We start from the raw sequence: 22,741 nt of genomic DNA, 5'->3' as shown, positions 1-22,741 counted from the left end.
ACACACACACACTTTTTATTTCAGAGAGAGGAAGGGAGAGGGAGAGAGGGATAGAAATATCAATGATGATAGAGAATCATTGATTGGCTACCTCCTACACACCCCTTACTGGGGATTGAGCCCAAAACCCGGGCATGTGCCCTGATTGGGAATCGAACCATGACCACCCAACCAGCAAACCACACCAGTTGGGTCAGTAACATGTCTTGAATGGATGGTTGAATGAATGAATATTGATTAGCTGAACACTCCAATTCCAAGGAGCCAGACACCAGCTGTGTGGAAAGACACAGAATTATCAAATCTGAAGTACCAGAGACCCTGTACCAACCTATTGTTTTCAAATTCCTTTTGAGGATCAGCCAGAATAAGGATAACTTTAGGCAGTGGTGAGATCTGATCTCTCACCAAGATCTTTTCATGGAAGGAAGGTGGTTCTGTTAGTAATGGCAGTTGCTTACATGAATATGCCCAAGGGCTGGTGTTTTGGAAGGAAGTTCCCAGTTGAGTATATGCTTACCTTTTTCTCCAGACATGTTGCGTGTCCCACTGAAGTCCTCCAGTGGTTTTGACCCAGTGGACTCTGAACTCAGCTACACTGTTAACTAAGCACTGGGCTAAGCTTTTTCACGGCCCTTCTCATTTTATCCGCTGCCACTATGCAGCTGGGAAGAATCATGGAAAACCAAGCCAGGGAAATTGGGTTCCAACGCAACCATCACCACTTTTTAGTTGTCCTTGGGCCAGTGTCTTTACCTCTCTGAATCTCTTCTTCTCCTGCTAAAGGCAGATTATAGAAAATTACTTTGTGACATTACAGCAAGGACTAGATGAGGCAGTGGACTGCAAGCTTTTGTGTAGAAACATCCCAGTGTGGCTCTGAGGCTTTTGTGCACACAGGCTTGGTTTAAACTGCTAAACACTGTTGGGATTTAGCTTCCCCACGCCTGGGGGCCCACCACAGCCTCTAGCTGCCGCTGGGTCTTTTAAAAGCCTGTCCCTCACTGTCTCGCCAGATCACATTGCAATGGCACAGTTTGGAGGCACACAGACTTTGATCTGGATCACAACTCTGCCCCCATTAGCTTGCTGGCCCTGGGCAGGTTCCTTCATCTTTGTTTTAGCCACAGGGCCCTCATTGTGAACTGGGAAACCAGAACTTCCCCTGCTTAGTGATGGCAAAATGTAAATAAGCCATATAGAGAGTGGCCAGCACTTACTGCAGTGGAGAGGGGTTCTCAGGGCAGGTTCACCTTCTTGCCGCTCCCTCCTCCCTGCTTCTCTCCCCTAGATCATCGTGAGGCAGGGAGAGCAAAGGCAAAGGCTCCTGGGTTTGAGCTTGGACCAGCTGTCCCGGGCAGCACTGAAGGCCAAGGGCTGAGATAGATATTAGATTCAAGGGTCCTTTTATTTGGGCAGTTTTGAAAGTTTTTCTTTTCAAATCTCTAGTTTTGAGTTTAAGTAAACCTCACTTTAAGAATAAAAAGGGGACAAAACTCTGAATTCCAGGATAGCTGCACTAATAGCAGGTCACCCAGAGATCACATTCTGAAAAGGATCTGTCACCACACACATAGCGGCATTGTTTCTCTAATGCATTTAAATTGTGATGTGATTTTAAATATTCCTTGTCCACACAGTTAATTACACTAAAACACGAGGCCTGGCAAATAATAGGCTCTCCACAAATGTTTCAAGACGACCTGCATGAATCGGTGATTAAAATGAATGAATGCTGTGGCACTGTGCCCTCACTTTGGAATCTGACATCAGGCATTCACAGGCCTTTCTTTTGTTTTCCTCCCACCCAAAGAAATAAGCATCTACTTTGACCCCTAGAAAATTGTGATCTTCCAAAGGAGATTGAGGGCACCTGAGCACTGTTATACGCACTCCATTCAGCCCCAGATAGAGGCAGAACAGTATATATAATAGGGGGCTTACTGGACTTATTTTATATATGGGGCTTAATATTTTAAAGTGAGATTTCACAGAAAATAAAACAGATGTAGGTGGGAGGTCTCGCACTACAATAGGGACAGGAGATTGGGAGTTGCTGGCAGCTCACCACTCTCGGCAGCCCCTAAGCCACCTCCAAGGAACCCCTGAGGCTCCGGGGAACACTGTTTATAAACCACTGATAGAATGAAGAGGACCAAATTGACAACCAGGAGACCTGGTTTCTTGTGACCACAAATTGGGGTTGACAGAGAATAGGACTCGGTACCAGCCCCAGAGGAGATACTTACAATTACTGAGATAATCTACAGAAAACAATACATTTCTTCATCCTTTGTGGAGAAACCCACTATTTGCTGTATACATACGTATATATTTATGTACACATATTACATACATGCACATTTATATATCTGTTTAAAATACAGACCTTTATGGTAGCGAGAACACCAGACTCAGGACTCAGACCTAAGTTCAAGTTCCAACCTTGCTGTTATTACGTGCTGTATAGCCCAGGGCAAGTCACTGAACTGCTCTGAATCTCCTCCCTCATTCTCACACAATGGGAATGAAACATGGAAAATATGGCACCAACCAGCTAAACTAAAGGCCATGAAAATTGCAGGTGACTATCTTCCTTCCTGGTGGCCTTTGCTGGATCAGCTTCCTGGGCCTACTCCTTAAACACCAACTTTCCGAGTTTTCATCCTCTTCACCTCCCTTTTCCCCCACTCCTACCTTGAGCCTACACCTACCTCCTCTCTTCTCCCTTCATTGTTCCCTGAGTCCCATATGCACTAACGATAAAGCTCCCATTTATTGAGCTATTTATACTTGTATAAAGCATTGTAGTAGGCATTCCTCATAATTTCTTTATGAAGAATGTGGCAATATCCATATTTCATGTTAGTTCAGGCTTGGTGTAGTCAGTCTACTCGCCCAAGGGCACAAAGCTAATTGGTGGAGCTGGAATTCAAACCCTGACTCCAAAGGCTCCATCCTACACTTCCTGAAAATTGTACCTGCACATCCTTCAGAGTCAGTTTGTTGGATGGAACCACAGAGAACATCTTTCTCCCCCACTTTTTGGTAACTTAAATTTTGATTTAAAATTGTAAACTCACAGAAATTTTGCAGGAAATGTGCAAAGAACTCCTTTGTACTCTCTACCCAAATCCAAACAACTACTTGTAATGAGTTAATGGCCAAGGAGGGAGCTGAGAAGGGCCAGAGAGGCATCATAGAAGCCAATGAATGCGAGTTTCACCAAGAGAGAAGGGTCACTCTGGTTAGATCCTCCAGAGAGGTCAATTGGGGTTACGTGTCTCCAACTGAGTGGCAAATGGTTGAAGTTTTTCTTGTAAGAAATTGTCGAGGAAACTGAGCAAAGAAAAGGAAAAGGACTGACTTGAGCAGAAGCTTCAATTACAATGGCAAACCATGAATCCGTGGTGGTACCACGGTGCTCCAGGCAGCACCCTGGCACCCGGGATTAGGAATAGAGAAGGTGGATGGAGAATTAATCAAAGGCATACTAGTATATGAGTGTTGAAGGAGCCATTGGTGAGGGTCTTGAGGTCCAGACTAGTGAAAGAAGAATGATCAGCAGGGGATTGAAAGATGAGGGGAAATGAGGGAACCATAAGGCTGGAGGGGCCTATGATTTTAGGATAGTAAATACCTCAAGATCAAGTTGCTCTGCTGGGTGCATAGGCGGCAGGGGAGAGAATGGGATGATGGAGTTTAAGATTTCACAGATGGCTCTCTTGGGCCCAGAGCAGCAAATCCTGGGTATGGCCAAGGACATGGATGACTTTGGGTAGGAGGACTGGCCTCTAAAAAGCAAAGGAACTGAAGGGAAGATGAGCACATAAGCACACAGGATTGCAGAATGGGGGATGAGAGAGAGTATGTGCCTGCCAGATGTTGTCTGTTTCATCCATAAAGACTAAAGCAAGGTCACCAACTGAGAGTAAGCGGAACAAGAGGAAGGGTGAGAGGTCCGAGGGGCAGTTAGAAGGAATGAAAGGTTCTTTGTACAGAGTAGGAGAATGAGCTCAATAGAGCTAAATGGCAGAGTTGCTGGGAAATATCTAGGATTTTTTTAAGGTGAATAATCAGGAATTTATAGTGATGTCAATCTTCCTGCTCATGTGATTTTTCTCCAAAAAGCTCAACCTTATGGGGGCAGATCTAGAGAATGTAGGTGGAGAGCTTCATCCATAATTGATATCTTTCAGGCAACTGATGAAAGGAAAAAGGAGCAAGAGACTTGGATGGATTTGCAAGAAAATAATCATCATGGTGGACCATGGGCTCTAGGTTTGATAAGGACAGAAGAGGAGACAGGGAGCTGATGGGTGGAGAAAAAATGTTGGTGTTAGTGGAATGAGGTCTAGACGAAAGTCAGAGTGGAGTTCCTCCAGGGGTTCAGCAACTGTTTATGGAGCAATGACCTCCAGGAGGTGAGAGAAAGCTCTCCACTGCAGAGGGCTGCAGAGGAAGCAGTGGACTGGGGAGGGGGAGACGGGCTTCGATTAAGGCAGGAGCTGGAGCAGGAGGTACTGAGAGATGTTGCAGATGCCAGCCAGGTTTGTTTGCCTTAGACTTGGTGGTGGGAACGTGGACAGGAGGAGGAGGCAGGTCAGTAGTAGGAGAAGCAAGGGAGGACAGCATGGAATAGTATGGGAATCAGTTTTGGGGAGAAGATAGAAGGCCAAAGGCATTTGCATCTGAAGCAGTTTCCTTTTTGGTGCCAAGTTGTTGCAGTGCCAGAACTGGCTGTGAGTCCCAATCGTTCCTCCTAATGCCCCTGGAATACCACCCTGTTATAAGGTAGTGATGTCCAGAGGAAGAGAGGGAGTGGCTGCAGAGCTCAGACATGGAAGGCTATGGAGAAGTCTGAAAGCTATCCAGCAGAAAATGTGACTGGAAAAGGCAAAGAGAGAAACATCAACATGTGTGTATTCATTAATTCAGACCTTGTCTGAGCATCTACCATTTTGTCAGCCCGTGTGGGTTGCAGCCATGAGCTAGCCATCTGTTGGTGGGATCCCAGGGGCTGGCTGTTCAGGGGGAAGTCTGTCCACGGACCCCCTGACCTCGCCCAGACAGCAGAGGGAAAAAAGTAGCTGATGCTCCATTCTGAAGCTGTTTTAAAGTGCTTCATGCTAAATATCTGCAGAGTGTAATATTTTAATTAATTCCCTCTAAGCTCTTAAAGTGGTAAATGCCTGTTTGACCTGTTCTCTCTAATTACCTTCAGCATATTTCAACAGACTGCAAATACCATCTAATTTTTGGAAACAAGTGCAGGATAAATTGAGTCTGAGGCTGAGGGCTTTTAAGGCAGCGAAACCTGGCTTTCCAGAGGAGGTGTAAGATGGTGCTGGTGGAGGTGGAGGGTTCCCCAGAGCTAGGGCTCTGGATCCACAGGTCCTCTTCGAATAGGTAGGCTGGGGTCAAGGCTTTGGTTTTGATGATCTTATTCAAATTAGTTTAGTAATGTCCGTCTCAAGTGTGGTCACGGGGAAAAGTCCTACATAAAGCAACTTCAGGAAAGGTAGAAAAAGCTCTCAGGCCTTGAGAGAAATCTTGGGCATCGTGAAATGGAATGAACAGGCATCGGAAGTCCCACAGTCTCGGCTCCCCTTTGCTGAATATTGACGATGCCCCAGGTCCTGGGTGAGCCTTCACATCCATTATCTCAGGTACCTGCATCCTATCATGCCTCCTCGGGAGATGTCACTAGCCCCATCTTACAGGTGAAGAATAGAATCAGAGAGGTTTTCTAACTTCTTTAAAGCAAGTAGATTTAAAACCCAGTAGGAACAGCACCTGGCATCCAGGATTAGGAAGAGAGAAGGTGGATGGTAGAGTTAATAAAAGGCAGAAATGAGAGTGTTGAGGACGCCATTGGTGAGGGTCTTGGGGTCCGGACTAGTGAAATTTATGAGAGAACAAAGGGCATGTCAGCATAAAAGAGAACTCTCCTCACCATGGCAGCTGCCTTCAGGCCCAGTTGTATCAAGCACGACCTGTGAATTGAGGTGTTTCTCAGCACAGACTTACAGAAGCAGCTGGACGCCCACAAGGGGAATGGAGGAGAGGATTCTCCTAGGCCAGTGATGGCGAACCTATGACACGCGTGTCAGAGGTGACAGGCGAACTCATTTTTTTGGTTGATTTTTCTTTGTTAAATGGCATTTAAATATATCAAATAAATATCAAAAATATAAGTCTTTGTTTTACTGTGGTTGCAAATATCACATAGAAAAAAAATTTCTGTATGTGACATGGCACTAGAGTTAAGTTAGGGTTTTTCAAAATGCTGACACGCCGAGCTCAAAAGGTTTGCCATCACTGCTCTAGGCCCTTGTTTAAACTAGACTCAACTGACCTTTGAGCTCAGGAGGAGGGAGAAGACCCTTTGGGTGCCAGGCTGAGGGCATGCCACCAGGAACTGCCCCACTGACAGTGACGAACTAGAAGAGAAGGAGCCATTCGGACCCAGCCGCTTCTTGCAGATAACGCTCCGACAGCTCCGCCTGATGCTGTTTCCATACCTGCTTCCTCCACGAGCTGCTGGCCCTGCAGAGAGGGCTGCGTCTTAGATGGTTTTTCTCCTCACACTCTGCCTGGCCCCTGTTAGGCACTCAATAAACGTTGGAATGAGTGAGTGCAGGAATGAGCGTCTGAAATGAGAAGAGATGAGTTCTGTCCGGAAGCTGCGGGAGCCGCTTCCCAGACCCTCCAGGAAGGGTTCCTGGGAAAGGTGGATCCTGGCCCCACCCACACACACAGAGGAGCTCCAGGATGTGTTGCCCCATCAGAGGAAACCAGGCTTGACACCACTTTCATTTCATATACTTAGGCTTGCTGCGTCTGCTCACTATTTCTTTACCTTTCGGCACTTTGCCTACAATTAGGATAAATTGCCATGTGGGCAGCAATGGAACAGGCTCATAGAACTCTTTATTAAAATAGCTGAGTGCTAACATTGAAGAATGAAGTGGCTAGAACTAAAGAACACGTTTTTAAAGAAGGCAAACACCTAGGTACAATGTAGTACCTTAACTGTTATCAATCACTACTTAATCTAATTAGCTCAGAAGCTATTTTAAGGGGCTTAATTAGATTAAGCTGTGATTGATAACACTTTATATCCACTTGAGTAGAGCACTTCTTCTAATTCACCTTGAATCTTTATGCTTCCCGTCAAAAGCCTGTTTGGGGCATGTGCGGAGAGGGAAGTGGGGAGGCTTTGATTGGCACTGAGGTCACTCAGGTTGTCTGGTCCAGGCTGAGCTGGGGGCGTTGGCAGAGTCCTTGGGCACAGACATTCTGAGACCTAGTGAGGTGGCCTTGACAAGGACACCCTGAGATTCTAGTTCAGGAGGCCTGAGAGCAAACGGGGAAGCATAGGTCAGCAGAGCAAAGCATGGGCACCTCAGCAGGCCTACAGATGTCTGGGGCCCACCCAGAGTTAGGTGGCATGAGGAGTACCAGGCCACACCCTCTTGGTAGAGTTGAGCTGCTGATCACAGTGGAGTTGGGGTTGGGGGCTGGCTTAGCTTGACCATGGAAGCTCATCGCTGCGCACAGGGCAGCAGGTCAGGCAGGGCATGTGGGGCCTCCCCCTACCCCAGTGCTCCAGGAACTGTGACTTCCCTCTGAACCCACTGAGAACTATGAGGGAAGAAAGCAGAAGGTTATACCTGGGTGGAGACTGTACAGACTTCAGTCTCTTCTGGGCTGGGGGTGAGAGGTGGGGATGGGAACTGGACCTCGTCTAAACGAAACTTTCATCTTCTCTCTGCAGCCCGCATGTGTGATGCCCACCTTCGAGGCCCCTCAGGCATCATCACGTCCCCCAACTTCCCCATTCAATACGACAACAACGCACACTGTGTGTGGATCATCACAGCACTCAACCCTGCCAAGGTGAGGCTCCTGAGGAGCGTGGGTGGTGTCCTGTGGGCAGGGCTTGGCTGGGGACAGTTGGTCTACAAGGGTTCCAAACTCAGAACTTGGTTGTGGTGGGTTCTTTGTAGGCAAATCTTTAAAATTGTTTTTATTAAATATCAAGTAGATAAAAAGCAAAATATAAGTAAGATATAAAGAACATCAATGCAATAGACACCTGCATAGCCAAATCCCAGTTACCTTAGTGGTGTATATCCCTCACCAGCCCCATCCCATTCCCTATCCCTCAGGCACACTCTACCTTGATTGTGTGCTTATCATTCCTCTTCCTTTGTTTACAGTTTACACATAAATGCGTATTCTTAAAAATACTTTGTCTAGTAAGCCAGCATTTGAACTTCATATAAAGGTAGTCATGTTGTATATATTCTTAATCAACTTCACTCAAAATTATGTCCCTAAGATTTATCTATGTTGTGTGTAGTTTTGCAATGCTATACACATCTTTTCACACACTTATTTCACATTTAGTTCTCTCTGTTTTGGTGACATGCCCTTTGTTCTCATAAATTGTACAAGTGTCTTGCCAAGATCCACAGAATAACCTGTTGGAATCTTTAGTTATACCAAACTATAGATCAATTAGAAAAGAATGCTTATATTTGTAATTCTGAGTCTTCTGGTCCATGAGTATGGTATTTCTCTCTATTGACTTAGGACTTCTTTAATGGCTTTCAATAAACTTTTGAAATTTTTCCATTACAGATCTTGTACCATTTCTTAACATATTTACTCCTAAATGTGTTATATTTGTTGTTGCTGTTATAAATCATATCTTTTAAATTTTTATTTTCTACCTATTTCTTGCTGATGTTTAAAATACAATTAGTTTTTATTCTTTGATCTTTATATATAGCAACTCTTTTGTAATAATTTATCTGTGAATTATTTGAGATTTTCTCTACAAGACAATCATTATCTTCAAAAAATGATGGTTTTATTTCTTACTTTCCAGTCCTTATACCTTCTCTTCATTTCTTTTCTTGCCCCAACGTTCTGACTTAAACCTCAAATATAATGTCAAATGACTGTGATGATGGTGGGCACTCTTGTCATTGTTTGCTGTTAATAGAATATTCTTCATCATTATGATATTTGCTGAAGCTTTTTTTTATTTGTTTTTTCCTAATCTTAGTTTGCTAAAAACTTTTATTGTGAATGGACGTTGAGTTTTATCAAGTACCTTTGTATACTTATTAATATGATTTGCTCCTTTATTTTCTTAGTATGGTGAATTACATGGGTTGACTTTTCTGATGTTAAACCAACCTCACATTCCTGGTATAAACTCAACTTGGTCATTTAGCATTACCAATTTTATACATGCCTATAATTGATTTGCTAATATTTTATTTAGTAATTTGCTTCTATTTTGTTAGATTGGACTTTTATATTACCCTTGCCAGATAATTTTTGTCAAATATTGCTAATATCATAAAATAATGTAGAGAGTGTTTCCCCTCTTCTGTTCTATGGAACTAAAAGTGGAAGATTAGAATAGCTTTGGAAGTTCTGTGCAACATTTCAGGAAAATTATCTGGGTCTGATGTTCCTTTTTTGGAAGATTTGAAACTATAGGTTTATCTTTTTATGACTAAAGGATTATTTATATTATCTGTTTTTTCTTGAAGCCATTTTATTAAGTTTTCTAATTTATTGGGTATAAAGTTGTACATACTATCTTTTATTATATATTTTTATTCCCCTTTTCATTTCTATTTTGTATCTTTTTTATCAATATTGCCAGAGGTTTTACATTTTACTATTTTTGGAAAGAACCAATTTTGATTTTCTTAATACTTCTTTTGATATATTTATTTTCTATTTCATCATTTTCTGCTCATCTTTACTTTTTTCTATTATATTTGGATTTATCTTGTTATTCTTTTCTGGCATCTTAATGTCAATGTTTAATTTATTATTTTTCAATCTTATTTAAATATTTAATGCTATAAATTTCCCTCTAAGAACTATTTTGGCTACATTCCCACAGGTTTTTATGCATAGTGTATCTATTATAGTTTAGTTATGAATATTTTCCAATTTCCATTACTCTTTCATCTTTCAACCCACAGCTTATTTAGAAGTAGTTCCTAATTTTCAAACAAAGGGTTTTTCTAGCTGTCTTTTTGTTACTGGTTCTAAAGCTTGTGGTCAGAGAAAATTGTATTTGAATCATTTGAAATTTGTTGAAACTTGCCTTTTGGACCAGAAATGGTCATTTTTTCACACATATTCTGTGTGTACTTGGAAAAATGAAGTGTATTTTGTAGTTTTTGTGTCTTATTGCATCAAGCTTGTTGATTGTGCTTATGCTAGTATTCTTTATATCTTCATTGATTTTATCTTCTTGATCAGACAGCTGCAGAGGACGGCATACTAAAACCTCCCTCTATGATGAGAGAACGCTAGGAATAATAGACAAAAGCCACTATGGCTTTTGTCTATTATTCCTAAAGTTCTCTTAATTTTGCTTTATATATATTGGGACTATGTTATGAGATCATGCAAATTGAGAATTATATATCTCATAATTATGTAATGACTCTCTTTATCTGTAGTAATGTTTTAAAGTTTTTTCCCAGCTATTACATCAGCTTTCTTTTGGGTTTTGTCTAATAAATATTCTCTTCTTGCTTTCAACCTTGCTAAGACCTCAGTCCAGGCACATCCTGTCCCAGTGTGCCTTCCCTTCTCCTCAGGGCAAATTCCTTTTTCCCCTTTGAGACACAATTAAAATACCCCCTCTTCTGAGAAGCCTTCCTAACTCCTCGAGGTCTTGCTCCTTCCTGTTCCTACTTTGTATATATCACATTGTACTGGGTTTAGAATCTCTTTCTCCTGTAGCTCAGAAATGCCCTGAAAGCATTTTGGAATCTTGTACAGTATTTCTTCTGCAGTTACCACAGTGCTCAGTGCAGAGGAGGAGCACAGCGGGTGTTTGAATAAGTTAATAACTGATGGAGACCTGTGTCCGTGTCTAGTAGCTCCTCATGTGTGGCCCCGCCCATGTTTGGCCCCAGGGCCACCTCCTGTTATGACCTTTCAGTTCAGCCTCATGGAAGACATGGGTGATGACATTTCCGTGGTCAGGAGTAAAACCCAGTCCCGTGTCTCTGCCCCCTACCGACACACATCTGCCTTTCTTTCGCAGCTTCTCAGTGTGAACTCAAGACTTATGATTCCGTGTGCATATGAACTTCAGTGGATTTGATTGGGAAAGTTAATCCAGCTTTGCTAAAAAAAAAAAAAAAAAAGTAGAAGTGAGGCTGGAAAGGGAGGGGACATGGAAGGGAGAAGGAGGGGGCATGGAAAGGAGAGGGAAAGGAAAGCTCATTTCATGAACTTCAAAGCCAAAGATAATAGTGTTTTGATTATTCACTCTTTAAGGATTATCACTGTCACTCTTCCCTTTGTAAGCCTGAAGAATTAAGAATTAACTCTCTAGGCAAGTGATCACTCAGGAGTGCAAATGTCAGGAATACATTTGTTGGCCCATTTGCTCACTCGCTCACGCATTCAGCATTTACTCATGCCCTCTGTGCTGGACTGTGCAAGCTGCTGTCTGGCTCTCAGAGAAGCCAAGTTTGCATGACAGGGTAGCTTAGAGGGACCTTTTAATGGCCGCCTCCAAGTCCTAAACTTGATCCCTTTTTTTTTTTTTTTTACAGTTTCTTCACTTCCCATCATATCTTGGCATTCCTCTTCCCCTAGAACTAACTGCACACCCTTCTCTGTTCTTGAAGACAAGCCCCGCCCCTTGTCTAGCCAGGATTGTATGCCCCTCATGTTTGCCCATACCCACGCTTCCCTAATTTCAGTACTCATCACACCATGTGGTGTTTTCCGTATACTTGTAAGTCTCTTCTAGAATGTGAGCTCTCTGGGTGGTGGCCATGTTTATCTTGCCTGCTATTGCCTCCCCAAAGCCCAGCACTTGGCAAGTGCATATTAACTATTGAATGAATGAATGAATGAATGAATGAATCCATCAATCAATGAGTGGATGAGTCACAAATGGGTGAAAGGGTCTACTATTTTCAGAGCCACCAAAATTAAACGGAGGTTGTGACCAAAGTTCCAGAACCTCCTAAAGTTCTCAATCTCTATCCATGGGCTTTCTTTCCCAACCTCCTCAGAAGCCTTCCTCATCCAAAATATATAAAGAGCTCATACAACTCAATCACAAAAAAACACGAGCAATCCAAAATGAACAGAGGATCTGAATAGACATTTTTCCAGAGAAGCCATACAGGTGGACAACAGGCACATAAAAGGATGCTCAACATCACTAATCATCAGGGAAATGCAAATCAAAACCACAGCAAGACATCACCTCACACCTGTTAGAATGGTTATTATCAAAAATAAAAGAAATAACAAGTGTTGGAGAGGATGTAGAGAAAAGGAAACCTTCATGCATTATTGGTAGAAATGTAAGTTGGTGCAGCCATGATCACCTCACACCTGTTAGAATGGTTATTATCAAAAATGAAAGAAATAACAAGTGTTGGAAAGGATGTAGAGAAAAGGAAACCTTCATGCATTGTTGGTGGAAATGTAAGTTGGTGCAGCCACAATGGAAAACAGTATGGAGGTTCCTCAAAAAGACTAAAAATAGAACTGCCATATGATGGAGCAATTCTGCCTCTGGGTATTTATTTCAAGAAAATGAAAACACTAATTTGAAAAAATATATGCACCTTGGTGTTCATTATAGCATTATTCATAATAGCCCAAGATATGGAAGCAACTAAGTGTCTATCAGTAGATGAATGGATAAAGAAGATGTAATTTGATTAATGGAATACTATTCAGCCATAAAAAAGCATAAAATCTTGTCATTTGCAACAATATGAATGGACCTTAAGGGTATTATGCTAAAGAAAATTATACAGAGACAGACAAATACCATATGATTTTACTTATATGTAGAATCTAAAGAACAAAACAAGTGAAAAAAACAAAACAAAATGTACGAATACAAAGATTTGTGGCTCTTAGAGGGGAGGGAGGTTGGGGTGGGCATAATGAGTGAGAGAGTCAAGAGGTACAAACTTCCAGTCATAGAGTGAGTAAGTCATGGTTATGTACTGTACAGCATGGTAGCTATAGTCGGTAACATTATATTGCATATTTTGTTGTTTTTTTCTTTTTTTTAAATATATGTTAATTTTTTTTTATTCATTTCAGAGTGCAAGGGAGAGGGAGAGAGAGATAGAAACATCAATGATGAGAGAGAATCATTGATTGGCTGCCTCCTGCATGCCCCCCACTGGGGATTGAGCCTGCAACCCAGGCATGTGCCTTGACTGGGAATCGAACTGTGACCTCCTGGTTCATAGGTCAACCACTGAGCCATGCCAACCGGGTTATATTGCATATTTTGTAGCTTTATATGGTGATGGGGGAAACTAGACATATTGTGATGATCATTTCACAGTACATACAAGTATTGAATCATTATGTTGTACACCTGAAACTAATGTAATATATCAATTTACTCAATTTATTATGCTAAAGAAAATTATACAGAGACAGACAAATACCATATGATTTTACTTATATGTAGAATCTAAAGAACAAAACAAGTGAAAAAAACAAAACAAAATGTACGAATACAAAGATTTGTGGCTCTTAGAGGGGAGGGAGGTTGGGGTGGGCATAATGAGTGAGAGAGTCAAGAGGTACAAACTTCCAGTCATAGAGTGAGTAAGTCATGGTTATGTACTGTACAGCATGGTAGCTATAGTCAGTAACATTATATTGCATATTTTGTTGTTTTTTTCTGTTTTTTTCTTCTTTATCCTGAGGGTAAATATATGTTTATTGATTTCAGAGTGCAAGGGAGAGAGATAGAGAGATAGAAACATCAATGATGAGAGAGAATCATTGATTGGCTGCCTCCTGCATGCCCCCCACTGGGGATTAACCCAGGCACAGGCATGTGCCTTGACTGGGAATCGAACTGTGACCTCCTGGTTCATAGGTCAACCACTGAGCCATGCCAACCGGGTTATATTGCATATTTTGTAGCTTTATATGGTGATGGGGGAAACTAGACATATTGTGATGATCATTTCACAGTACATACAAGTATTGAATCATTATGTTGTACACCTGAAACTAATGTAATATATCAATTATACTCAATTTATTTTTATAATACCTTTCCCAAAGGTGCCAGAGACCCATCTGCTTGAACTCCCAAGGGTTCAGGTCAGCCTTCCCAGCAGTTTCCCCTCTGCCCTCCTCACTCCCAAGACAATTCTTGAGCCCTACCCTGGGCCCTCAGCAAGACTGGAACAAGGATCACTATGAAGGCCAAGGCCAAGGCCGAAAGTTTGACATGCTTGAGTAGGCCGTGCCCAATAAAAGGGAGCTCTCTTCCTTTCATGAGCTAATAGTCAAAGTGACAGCAGCATTAGTAAACCAAGGCGGGGTGGGCCAAGGTCAGCCTTTCAGGGGCTCAGAAAGTACAGGGAGGAGGAAGGGGGAAGTAGGGCTGGGCAGGGCATCGTGGAGGGGGCTCTTTCTAGCCAGAAATGAGCAGGGGCTAGGCTTCCCAGCGTGCTGAACTTTATCCTGAGGGTAAAGAGATGGCAGACTTTTTTGTAGTGATGAAAGCCTTTCTTCAGAACCTATAGCTATTGGCTTGCCACTGGCTGTGTTCCTGAAAATTCCACAGAAGCTTAAACAAAACAGTCTGTTTTCCCCACCACCAGAGGTCCAGAGCGGAGAGTCCAGGTCTGGTTTAGTAGTTCCCTCAGGTGTGCTGAGCACCTTCTATTTTTCCCTCTGCCTTTTTTCTTTTTTGCATGTGACTCCTGTCCTCATGATCACAGGGAAGCAGAAGGCTGCTCCTTCTCTGTTCTCACATCAATATTCCAGGAAAGCAAGGAGAAAGGCAGGGAAATGCTCTGTGGACTCCTCAGCTCTTATCTCATTGCCTAGAACAGTGGTTCTCAACCTTCTGGCCCTTTAAATACAGTTCCTCATGTTGTGACCCAACCATAAAATTATTTTCATTGCTACTTCATAACTGTAATGTTGCTACTGTTATGAATCGTAATGTAAATATCTGATACGCAGGATGGTCTTAGGCGACCCCTGTGAAAGGGTTGTTCGACCGCCAAAGGGGTTGCGACCCACAGGTTGAGAACCGCTGGCCTAGAATCTTGTCACTTAGCCAGACATCCTTAGCTCTGAGGTTAGCTAGGTGCATGGCCTCACTTCAAAGTCAAGGTTCTGTTAAGAACTTATAAAGAGAGGGAGGGACATTTATTAAACCACCATCTGTGTCTGTCACAGACTCCCAAAACATGAACTAGCTCAAAAAGAACTGCTTGATTGGAGGAGAGCCCTGTCCACCTTTACTGGTGGCCCCTGAAGTACCTTTATGGGACCCTGGGGTGCCTGGGAACCCAGTTTGTAAACCATTGCTCTAGGCCAGAGGTCAGCAAGCCTTTCTGCCAAAAGCCAGATAACAAATATTTTAGACTTTGAGGACCATGTAAAGTTTTTGTTACAACTCTTTTTGTAGTGCTTTATTTACTTTTTTAATCCTTTAAAAATATGAGAACACTTCTCGGCCTAGCCAGGTGGCTCATCTGGTTGGAGTGTCAACTCCTATACCCATGGTCAGCAAACTGCAGCTCTCGAGCCACATGCAGCTCTTTGGCCCCTTGAGTGTGGCTCTTCTACAAAATACCACGTGCGGGCGCGCACATACAGTGCAATTGAAACTTCGTGGCCCATGCGCAGAAGTCGGTGTTTTGTAGAAGAGCCACACTCAAGGGGCCAAAGAGCTGCAAGTGGCTCGCGAGCCGCAGTTTGCCGAGCCGCAGTTTGCCGACCACTGTCCTATACCATAAGGTTGCAGGCATGATACCCAGTCTGGTCCTGGCACATATGGAAGGCAACCAATCAATGTTTCTCTCCCTTTCTCTCTCCTTTCCCAAATAAATAAATAAATACTAAAATAAGTAATAGAATAAAATGTATCCTCTTAATTCAGGGGCCAGTACAAAAACAGGCCACAGGCCAGATTTGGCCCAAGGACCATAGTTATCCAACGCCTGCTCTAAGAGATGTTGGGGCACACAGATTTGAATGCAGAGTGAAGGATAGGCTGTATACAGTGTACCTCTGTGATCATGCCTACTTCATGTGCTGCCACTATCCTGCCTCAGAAAGGTGTTTGGGAGCTTTATTGATGGGCATGTTAGTTAATGAGCCATTATAAGATCCTGTGTTTAAACAAAGGCCAAAGAGAAGGGGGGAAACTGGAAGCATTGGTACATTGTGCACTGGGACCCGTCCCAAAGCCGAAGTCTAGTGTGTGTCGCTTCTGTCTGCTTGGTGTGATTAGCGCCTGTGTTAGGGTCAGATGCTAAAAGAGCAGTTCACATCCATGGCTGCTCTGACCAGTGATGTGAATCGTTTTATGGCTCTGGGTTCTGGCCGTCAAAGCAGCATTTCCCCATTAGAGACCTAGTAATCATGTGGTCCCTTTTTTGGAGGTGGCATGGTGAGCCAGTGCCCTCTGCCCCCGGGGCTGGCTAGAAGCAGCCAGCCAGGACCCCTGGTCCCTGCAGAGGCCAGGCCCCTCCTCCTGCCGAAGGCACTGCAGGCCTTGCGGCATTTTATGTGCACCAAGTCCTTACTGAGCTGCTGAGATCCAGATAAAGGGCTTAGGGAAGGTTTGAGAGGATAAGCCATGCTCCCTGCCTCTCGGACCGAGACCCCGCTGGGGCGCTCTGAGGCAGCAGAGCAGAGCGGCAAAGAGCCTGGCCACTGGCTGCCTGACGAGTTCCAGGTTCTACCACTCAGCTGTGTGATCTTAGGCAAGTTGCTTAAGGTCTCCGTGCCTGAGCTCTCCCATTTGTAAAATAGAGGTATTCGTCGTAGCAGCTTTTGTAAATTTTACATGAGTTTATGTGTGTAAAAGGCTCAGAGCAGAGTTAAGCACATTGTAGGGTGAGCTCTTATAGTGAAGAAATCTCATAAGAGAAGATGATCAAAACTGTGATTAAGTATCTCAAAGAATCTTCTAGACCAGGAGTCAGCAAACTACTGCTAATGGGCAAAATTCAGTTTGTTGCTTGTTTTTTTATAAATAAAGTTTTAGTGAAACAGCCACGCCCATTCAGTCTGGCTGTGTTCACTCTGCAACAGACCATGGTCTGCACAGGGGAAAATATTTGCTATCTGGCCCTTCACGGGAACAATCTGCCAACCTTTGTTCTACCAGTGATGGCGAACCTATGACACGCGTGTTAGAGGTGACACGCGAACTCATTTTTTTGGTTGATTTTTCTTTGTTAAATGGCATTTAAATATATAAAATAAATATCAAAAATATAAGTCTTTGTTTTACTATGGTTGCAAATATCAAAAAATTTCTATATGTGACACGGCACCAGAGTTAAGTTAGGGTTTTTCAAAATGCTGACACGCCAAGCTCAAAAGGTTCACCATCACTCTTCTAGACTATAACTCCTATGAGGGATCCGAGAAGCTAGTGATCAGTCCATGCTAGAGAATCAGGAAAGGTTTGAAAGTGTCCTCCCACTCAACATTGTCTAAGCTGAGGGCATATGCCTGGCATGCCAGCAGACACTGGCAGTAGAGAGACAGTGAGATGTGATCCTGCCCTTCAGGGAGTTCGTGGTGTAGTGGAGGCCCAGGTACACAGATGAGTCAGTGCTGCAGGTAAGTACTGACAGAGGTGGGAAGAAGGGGCCTCAGGGAGCACATGGAGGACAGAGGGCTCAAGGATGAGGAGACATTGCTGGGGGCCAAGAGAGAAAGGATCCAACATAAGGGTGCCCAAGAGCTCCTGCAGTGGGAGGCCAGCAGGGAGCAGATGCCCAGGGCTCCTCCCCATGTGTGTGTGGGGGGTGGGGGCATGGGGCAAGGAAATGGTGATGTCATCCTGTAGGCTGGACTGGGAGAGTGAGGATGCAAAGGATAGTCTAGCCTGAGCAGCTGACCCCAGGATGATGACAGTAGCCAGCAGGGAATATGGGAGGCAGGTTTGCCTGCTCAGTGGGAAAGCTAGAAGGGCCCCAGCATCCCATCGCTATTGACAGTTACAGTCCATCCCCTTTCTAAGGACCCCGCTGCTGCGGTATTGCCATGGCCCTGAGACCCGTCTCTGGTTTCCCAAGGTCCCCCAACGCTGTTGCTCCTAAAGCAGCAATTTCACCTCATACCTTTGCTTACAACTCTTCCACAACCCTCCCTTGTCTTTAGGGCAAAACCCAACCCCTTAGCATGACAGACAGCCCTTCCTGGGCCGGCTCCGCCTACTTCTCCTGCGTCACCCCCACCTTCCAGTAAACAACTCCAGATCTACCAGGAGTCTCTGGACAAGTCCACGTCCTCACCTTTGCCAGGTCACCTGATCCTCTGCCCGATTGCTCTCCCTTCCTTAACCCTGTACTGAGTTCAGTTCACCTCCCAAACTCAGCCTGGGGTTCCTTTCCTCTGGGAAGCCTGCTCTAGCCCTTCTAATTAGTGGTCTTCACTTCCTGTCTGTCCTGTCTGTCCATGCTCAGGGATGTTCTTACACAGAAATGCTCCTCTCCGTGAATCCCATGCCTGTGCGAGGGCCCCGCCTAAGTGGCATCTGGGCTCATGAGTGAGTGAGGCAGCTGTTCACTTCCAAGGCATCTGAAGGCACCTTGGGGTGAGGCCCTGCCGCCCCCCTGGCAGTGTGTGGGTGCTGGGCTATTTGGTTTGGATGGAGGAAACCTGCACAACCAGGAAAATCTATCCACAGGATTTCTCTTCTCCTTGGTTCATAGAATAGAGAACTAAGCCGCACCCCCAGCCTCCCCACTGGGAGACTGAAGATCTTCCTCAGGTTGAAGCCAGGTTGCCAGGGACAGAAAGACCCAGATTAGACGGTAGCCGTGGTGCCTCCGTGGTCCTGTCTTCACGAGTGGCACCACCACCCATCCACCCAGGTGCTCAAACCAGAAAACTGCAAGTCATCGTAAAGCCCTCCTCCCCCTCAACCCCACAGGCATGCGGTCACCAAGCTCTCAGTGTTGCTGGGACCTGTGTCTGTCCCGTCCCCATCCCCTCCTCCATCCCTCACCTGGACCCCCACAGAAACCTCAAGCATCCTCCCCACCTCTGGCCTCACTCCTCCCACATCGGTTCCCACACGAGCAGCCAGACTAATGCTTCCTCAAGCACCTATATGTCCCTGCCGCCCACTGTTTAAAACTTCTGCTCCTCCCTCAGAATGAGCCCCAGCTCTGCAGGGCAGGGGAGGTCTTGAGACCCTTCGGACCTAGCTCCAAGCACATCCTATAGTCCTGGCCCTTCTAGAGTCACCTCCTTGCACTAGAGGGCCAAGTACATTGTCCTCCACTCCCAGGCAGGGCAGCAGCAGGTGTGTTCAGTTTGTGGACTTGCCGTGGACTGACACTGAGTACTTGTTCTGGAATGTTCCGTGTCTGCCACAGCACAGGCCTTGTGCACCCAGGCAGGGCAGCAGCAGGTGTGTTCAGTTTGTGGACTGACACTGAGTACTTGTTCTGGAATGTTCCATCTCTGCCACAGCACAGGCCTTGTGCACTTGACTCTACCCATCCCTCCCTCAGCATCCCCCATTGGCTGGTCTTCCACCCCCTCTGGATTCTCAGATCCTCCCCCCCATCACGAGGAGCCTCCCTCCTGCCTCCACCGCAGGACAGTGAGCCACATGCCCCTCTGCCCTCCCCCAGCCCTCGCATGGGGTCCATCACCCCGTGTTGTGGTTGTCAGTTTGCTTCTCTGTCTCCCCTGCTCACTGAGAGCAGGGACTGTGTTAAACCCCAATGTTGAAACCCCATCCCCTAGCCTGGCATATGGTGAGTGCTCCATAAATATTTGTGGAAGGCAGGACTACAACAAGTAAGAGAGAAGAATCTTGTCGAAATCTCCTTCCTGGACCATTCATTTATTCAACAAATAAACAGAGGATGGAGAAAAGCAGGCAGAGAGACTGAGAGAAGTCTGCAGGTCCCTGGGGGCAAATAGCTGAGATTCCACACGTGGCCTGAAAAATTGCCACCTCGCCCATGGGGGTTCCTGTGCATTAAAGCATGAAGAATGAGTCTAATCATCTCAGAGTCGGCCAGATGTGCCTGGTGTTGCCATGGCAGCCCCCAGAATTGGGCAGATGTGCCATGAGCATCTTTGGAAAACATCAGGGGACCCCAGAGACTATATGGCCTGGAAGGAAATAGTTCACACTCAAAACGCGGGCATGAAACTGCTCAGTGTGGATTGAGGGTCGTGTAGGATGGTGCCACGGGGACTCTGGGCATCAGAACATAACGAGGAAATGTCTTCCTGTTCTCAAGGCTCTCCCAGCTGCCCCTGTCTGCTCCCTAACCCCATGCTCCCTCCCTAGGTGATCAAGCTTGCCTTCGAGGAGTTTGACTTGGAGAGGGGCTATGACACCCTGACGGTCGGGGATGGTGGGCAGGACGGGGACCAGAAAACGGTCCTCTACATGTAAGTGAAGTAGGCATTCAGGTAGGAGGGCGGGAGCACGGTACCTTGGCTGAGGGTGGTGGGATGGGCTTGCTGGGTCTTGCCTGGTCCCCCAGACCACACTGTGACCAGGACAGGTGCCCTGTTATGCTTCTAGTTTCAGCAACAGTCCCTCCGCCTCTCTTTACTCCAGCCAAGGGAAACAGCACTGGGCCACATTCTCACTAGGGATTCACAGGAAGTGTACAGAACAAGCAGTTCTAGGGAGCAGGGAAATAGACATTTTGTGGCTGTCTGCTTCGATGCAGACTCTCCTGCCACCCAGCAGTTTTTCCTCAAGGCCAAGTATGTCCGTGGTGGTCTCACTTCAGACAGAGACATGAAAGTGCTTTGCTAACCTCCCTGCCTGCTCTTAACTATCTGGGAAGTGGGTGGTTCTAGAGAATTAGGACCACATGGACATACACATTCTCTGAGTCCAGAAAGGTTAGCATCCGTATGGTCAGCCAAGGGAGAGGGTGCTAGCGGGCTCTCTGGGGTTCCATGACATTGGGTCTTGGCTTCTCCTTTGCCCACCACCTGTAGCCTGACATGCAGCAGGAAAATGCTCTTGTTTGATGCATGTGGTCCAGCTTCAGAGAAACAGACAGGCCTGACCTACCTCGTCCATCTCCCCTGCCAAAAAGAAGGGGTGATTTCACATATGCTGAGCACCTACTATGTGCCCAGGCACTGTGATGGGAACTTTCACATCAGTTATCTCATTTAATTCCCACAACAGCCCTGTGAGAAAGGTGTTATTATCCCCGTTTAGTAGGTGGGGAAACTGAGGTCCAATGGTTGCAAAAGATGGTTGGTGGTAGAATCAGCACTTGAGTTCGAGTCTTTTGATTTCAGTGAGGGATAACATCCCTTGCCATACCCCCTCCCAGCCAGGCTAGCTCTAAGCTAATACCCTCTGGTTTTAATAATGAATGAAAGATAGCTATTCAGTAATAACTAGCTTGTCCAGGAGCTGTTCTGTTCTGGGAACTTCCCACACTTTCTCATACCTGCCTGGAGAAGATCCCATCAGGGCAGTTAAAGGACTCATGATGTTACCCACCGAGTCAGTGACATGGCTAGGACGTGGGCTCTCTCAGGAGAAAGGGAGAAATGTGAGCCCTGCCTATTCCACTGTATTAATCAGGGTTCGCCAGAGAAAGAGAACCAATAGGATATATATAGAGAGAAGGGGGTTTATTGTAAGGAATTGGCTCACATGGTTATGGAGGCTGACAAATCTCAAGATCTGCAGGGTGAGTCGGCAAGTTGGAAACCCAGGAGAGTGATGATGCAATTGTGGTGTGGAGCCAGCAGGCTCAAGACCCAGGAAGAGCTAATGTTTCGGATCAAGTCCAAGGCAGGGAGAAAACCCCCACAATGTCCCAGCTGGAATTCAGACAGGAAGAATCTTCTCTTAATCAAGGGAAGGTCAGCCTTTTCGTTCAGTTCAGGCCTTCAGCTGATTGGATGAGGCCCACCCACAGTGGGGAGGGCAATCTGCTCACTCCATCTACCATTTAAATGTTAATCTCATCCAAAACCACAGACACACCAGGAATAACATCTGGACAGATGTCGTCGGGATACCCCAGGGCCCAGCAAATTCAGATAGCCATCTCACCCACCTCTCCCCTCCTCTTGGTGCCTCCCCACCACTCACCTGTCCTGGATCGCTGACCTATATGGTGTATCCGCTCAGTGTGCCCAAGAGGTCCTCCCACAACCCCATGTGCTTTTCCATGGAGAGAACCTTAGAAGAGCAAAGCTGAAAAGACTCTTGGGGATCATACAACCCAATCTCCTTCTTTAACATGGAGTGGGAAAGCCCAGAGACGCCCAGCATTTGCCCAAGGTCCCCCCACAAAGAATGGCAGAGCCAGGGCTTATACCCAGATCTTTGCACTAATGTAATGTGAGTGAGCTCCCAGCAAGTCCTGTAGCAGCCCAGGGACTCACCCATCACCCCCGGATCTCTTTAGGCCAACGTCCATCTCAAACCTTCAGGGAAACACATGCAACATGGTCAGGCTCCTTTGTTGTCCCAATTGGGTCAAACAGGAAAAGCAGCGGCCTTGGCTTCTCTCTTGCTTCCTGCCACCCCGGAGTCACAGCCAACCCTGGCCTGGCCTCAATCTACTCGAGTGAGAGCCCCCAGATCAGGGATGTCACACAGGCTGGGCTGGTGAACCCCAGGTGGTCTGTCCCACTCCACCCCCATGGCACTCATGTGCTGACCATCTCTCTGCAGCCAAGTCAA

At 45.5% G+C, this 22,741-nt stretch overlaps 1 protein-coding gene across 1 annotated transcript in view; it reads left to right on the top strand.

The window, feature by feature from the left end:
* Positions 1–20,460, top strand: part of LOC102261585 (CUB and sushi domain-containing protein 2) — a gene marked incomplete at its 3' end in the record, with an annotated part of 266,048 nt that extends 245,588 nt beyond the window's left edge. The window contains exons 10-11 of the mRNA XM_005868672.1: positions 7,781–7,902; positions 20,357–20,460. Coding sequence (XP_005868734.1) covers positions 7,781–7,902; positions 20,357–20,460 — 226 coding nt within the window. The remainder of the gene's footprint in view (positions 1–7,780; positions 7,903–20,356) is intronic.
* Positions 20,461–22,741: the final 2,281 nt, after the last annotated feature.

Source organism: Myotis brandtii, unplaced genomic scaffold (genome assembly GCF_000412655.1).
Source record: "Myotis brandtii unplaced genomic scaffold, ASM41265v1 scaffold274, whole genome shotgun sequence".
In the NCBI taxonomy this organism is placed as follows: domain Eukaryota; kingdom Metazoa; phylum Chordata; class Mammalia; order Chiroptera; family Vespertilionidae; genus Myotis; species Myotis brandtii.
Note: the sequence above shows the minus strand (reverse complement) of the source record. Positions and strands in the feature narration are given on the sequence as shown.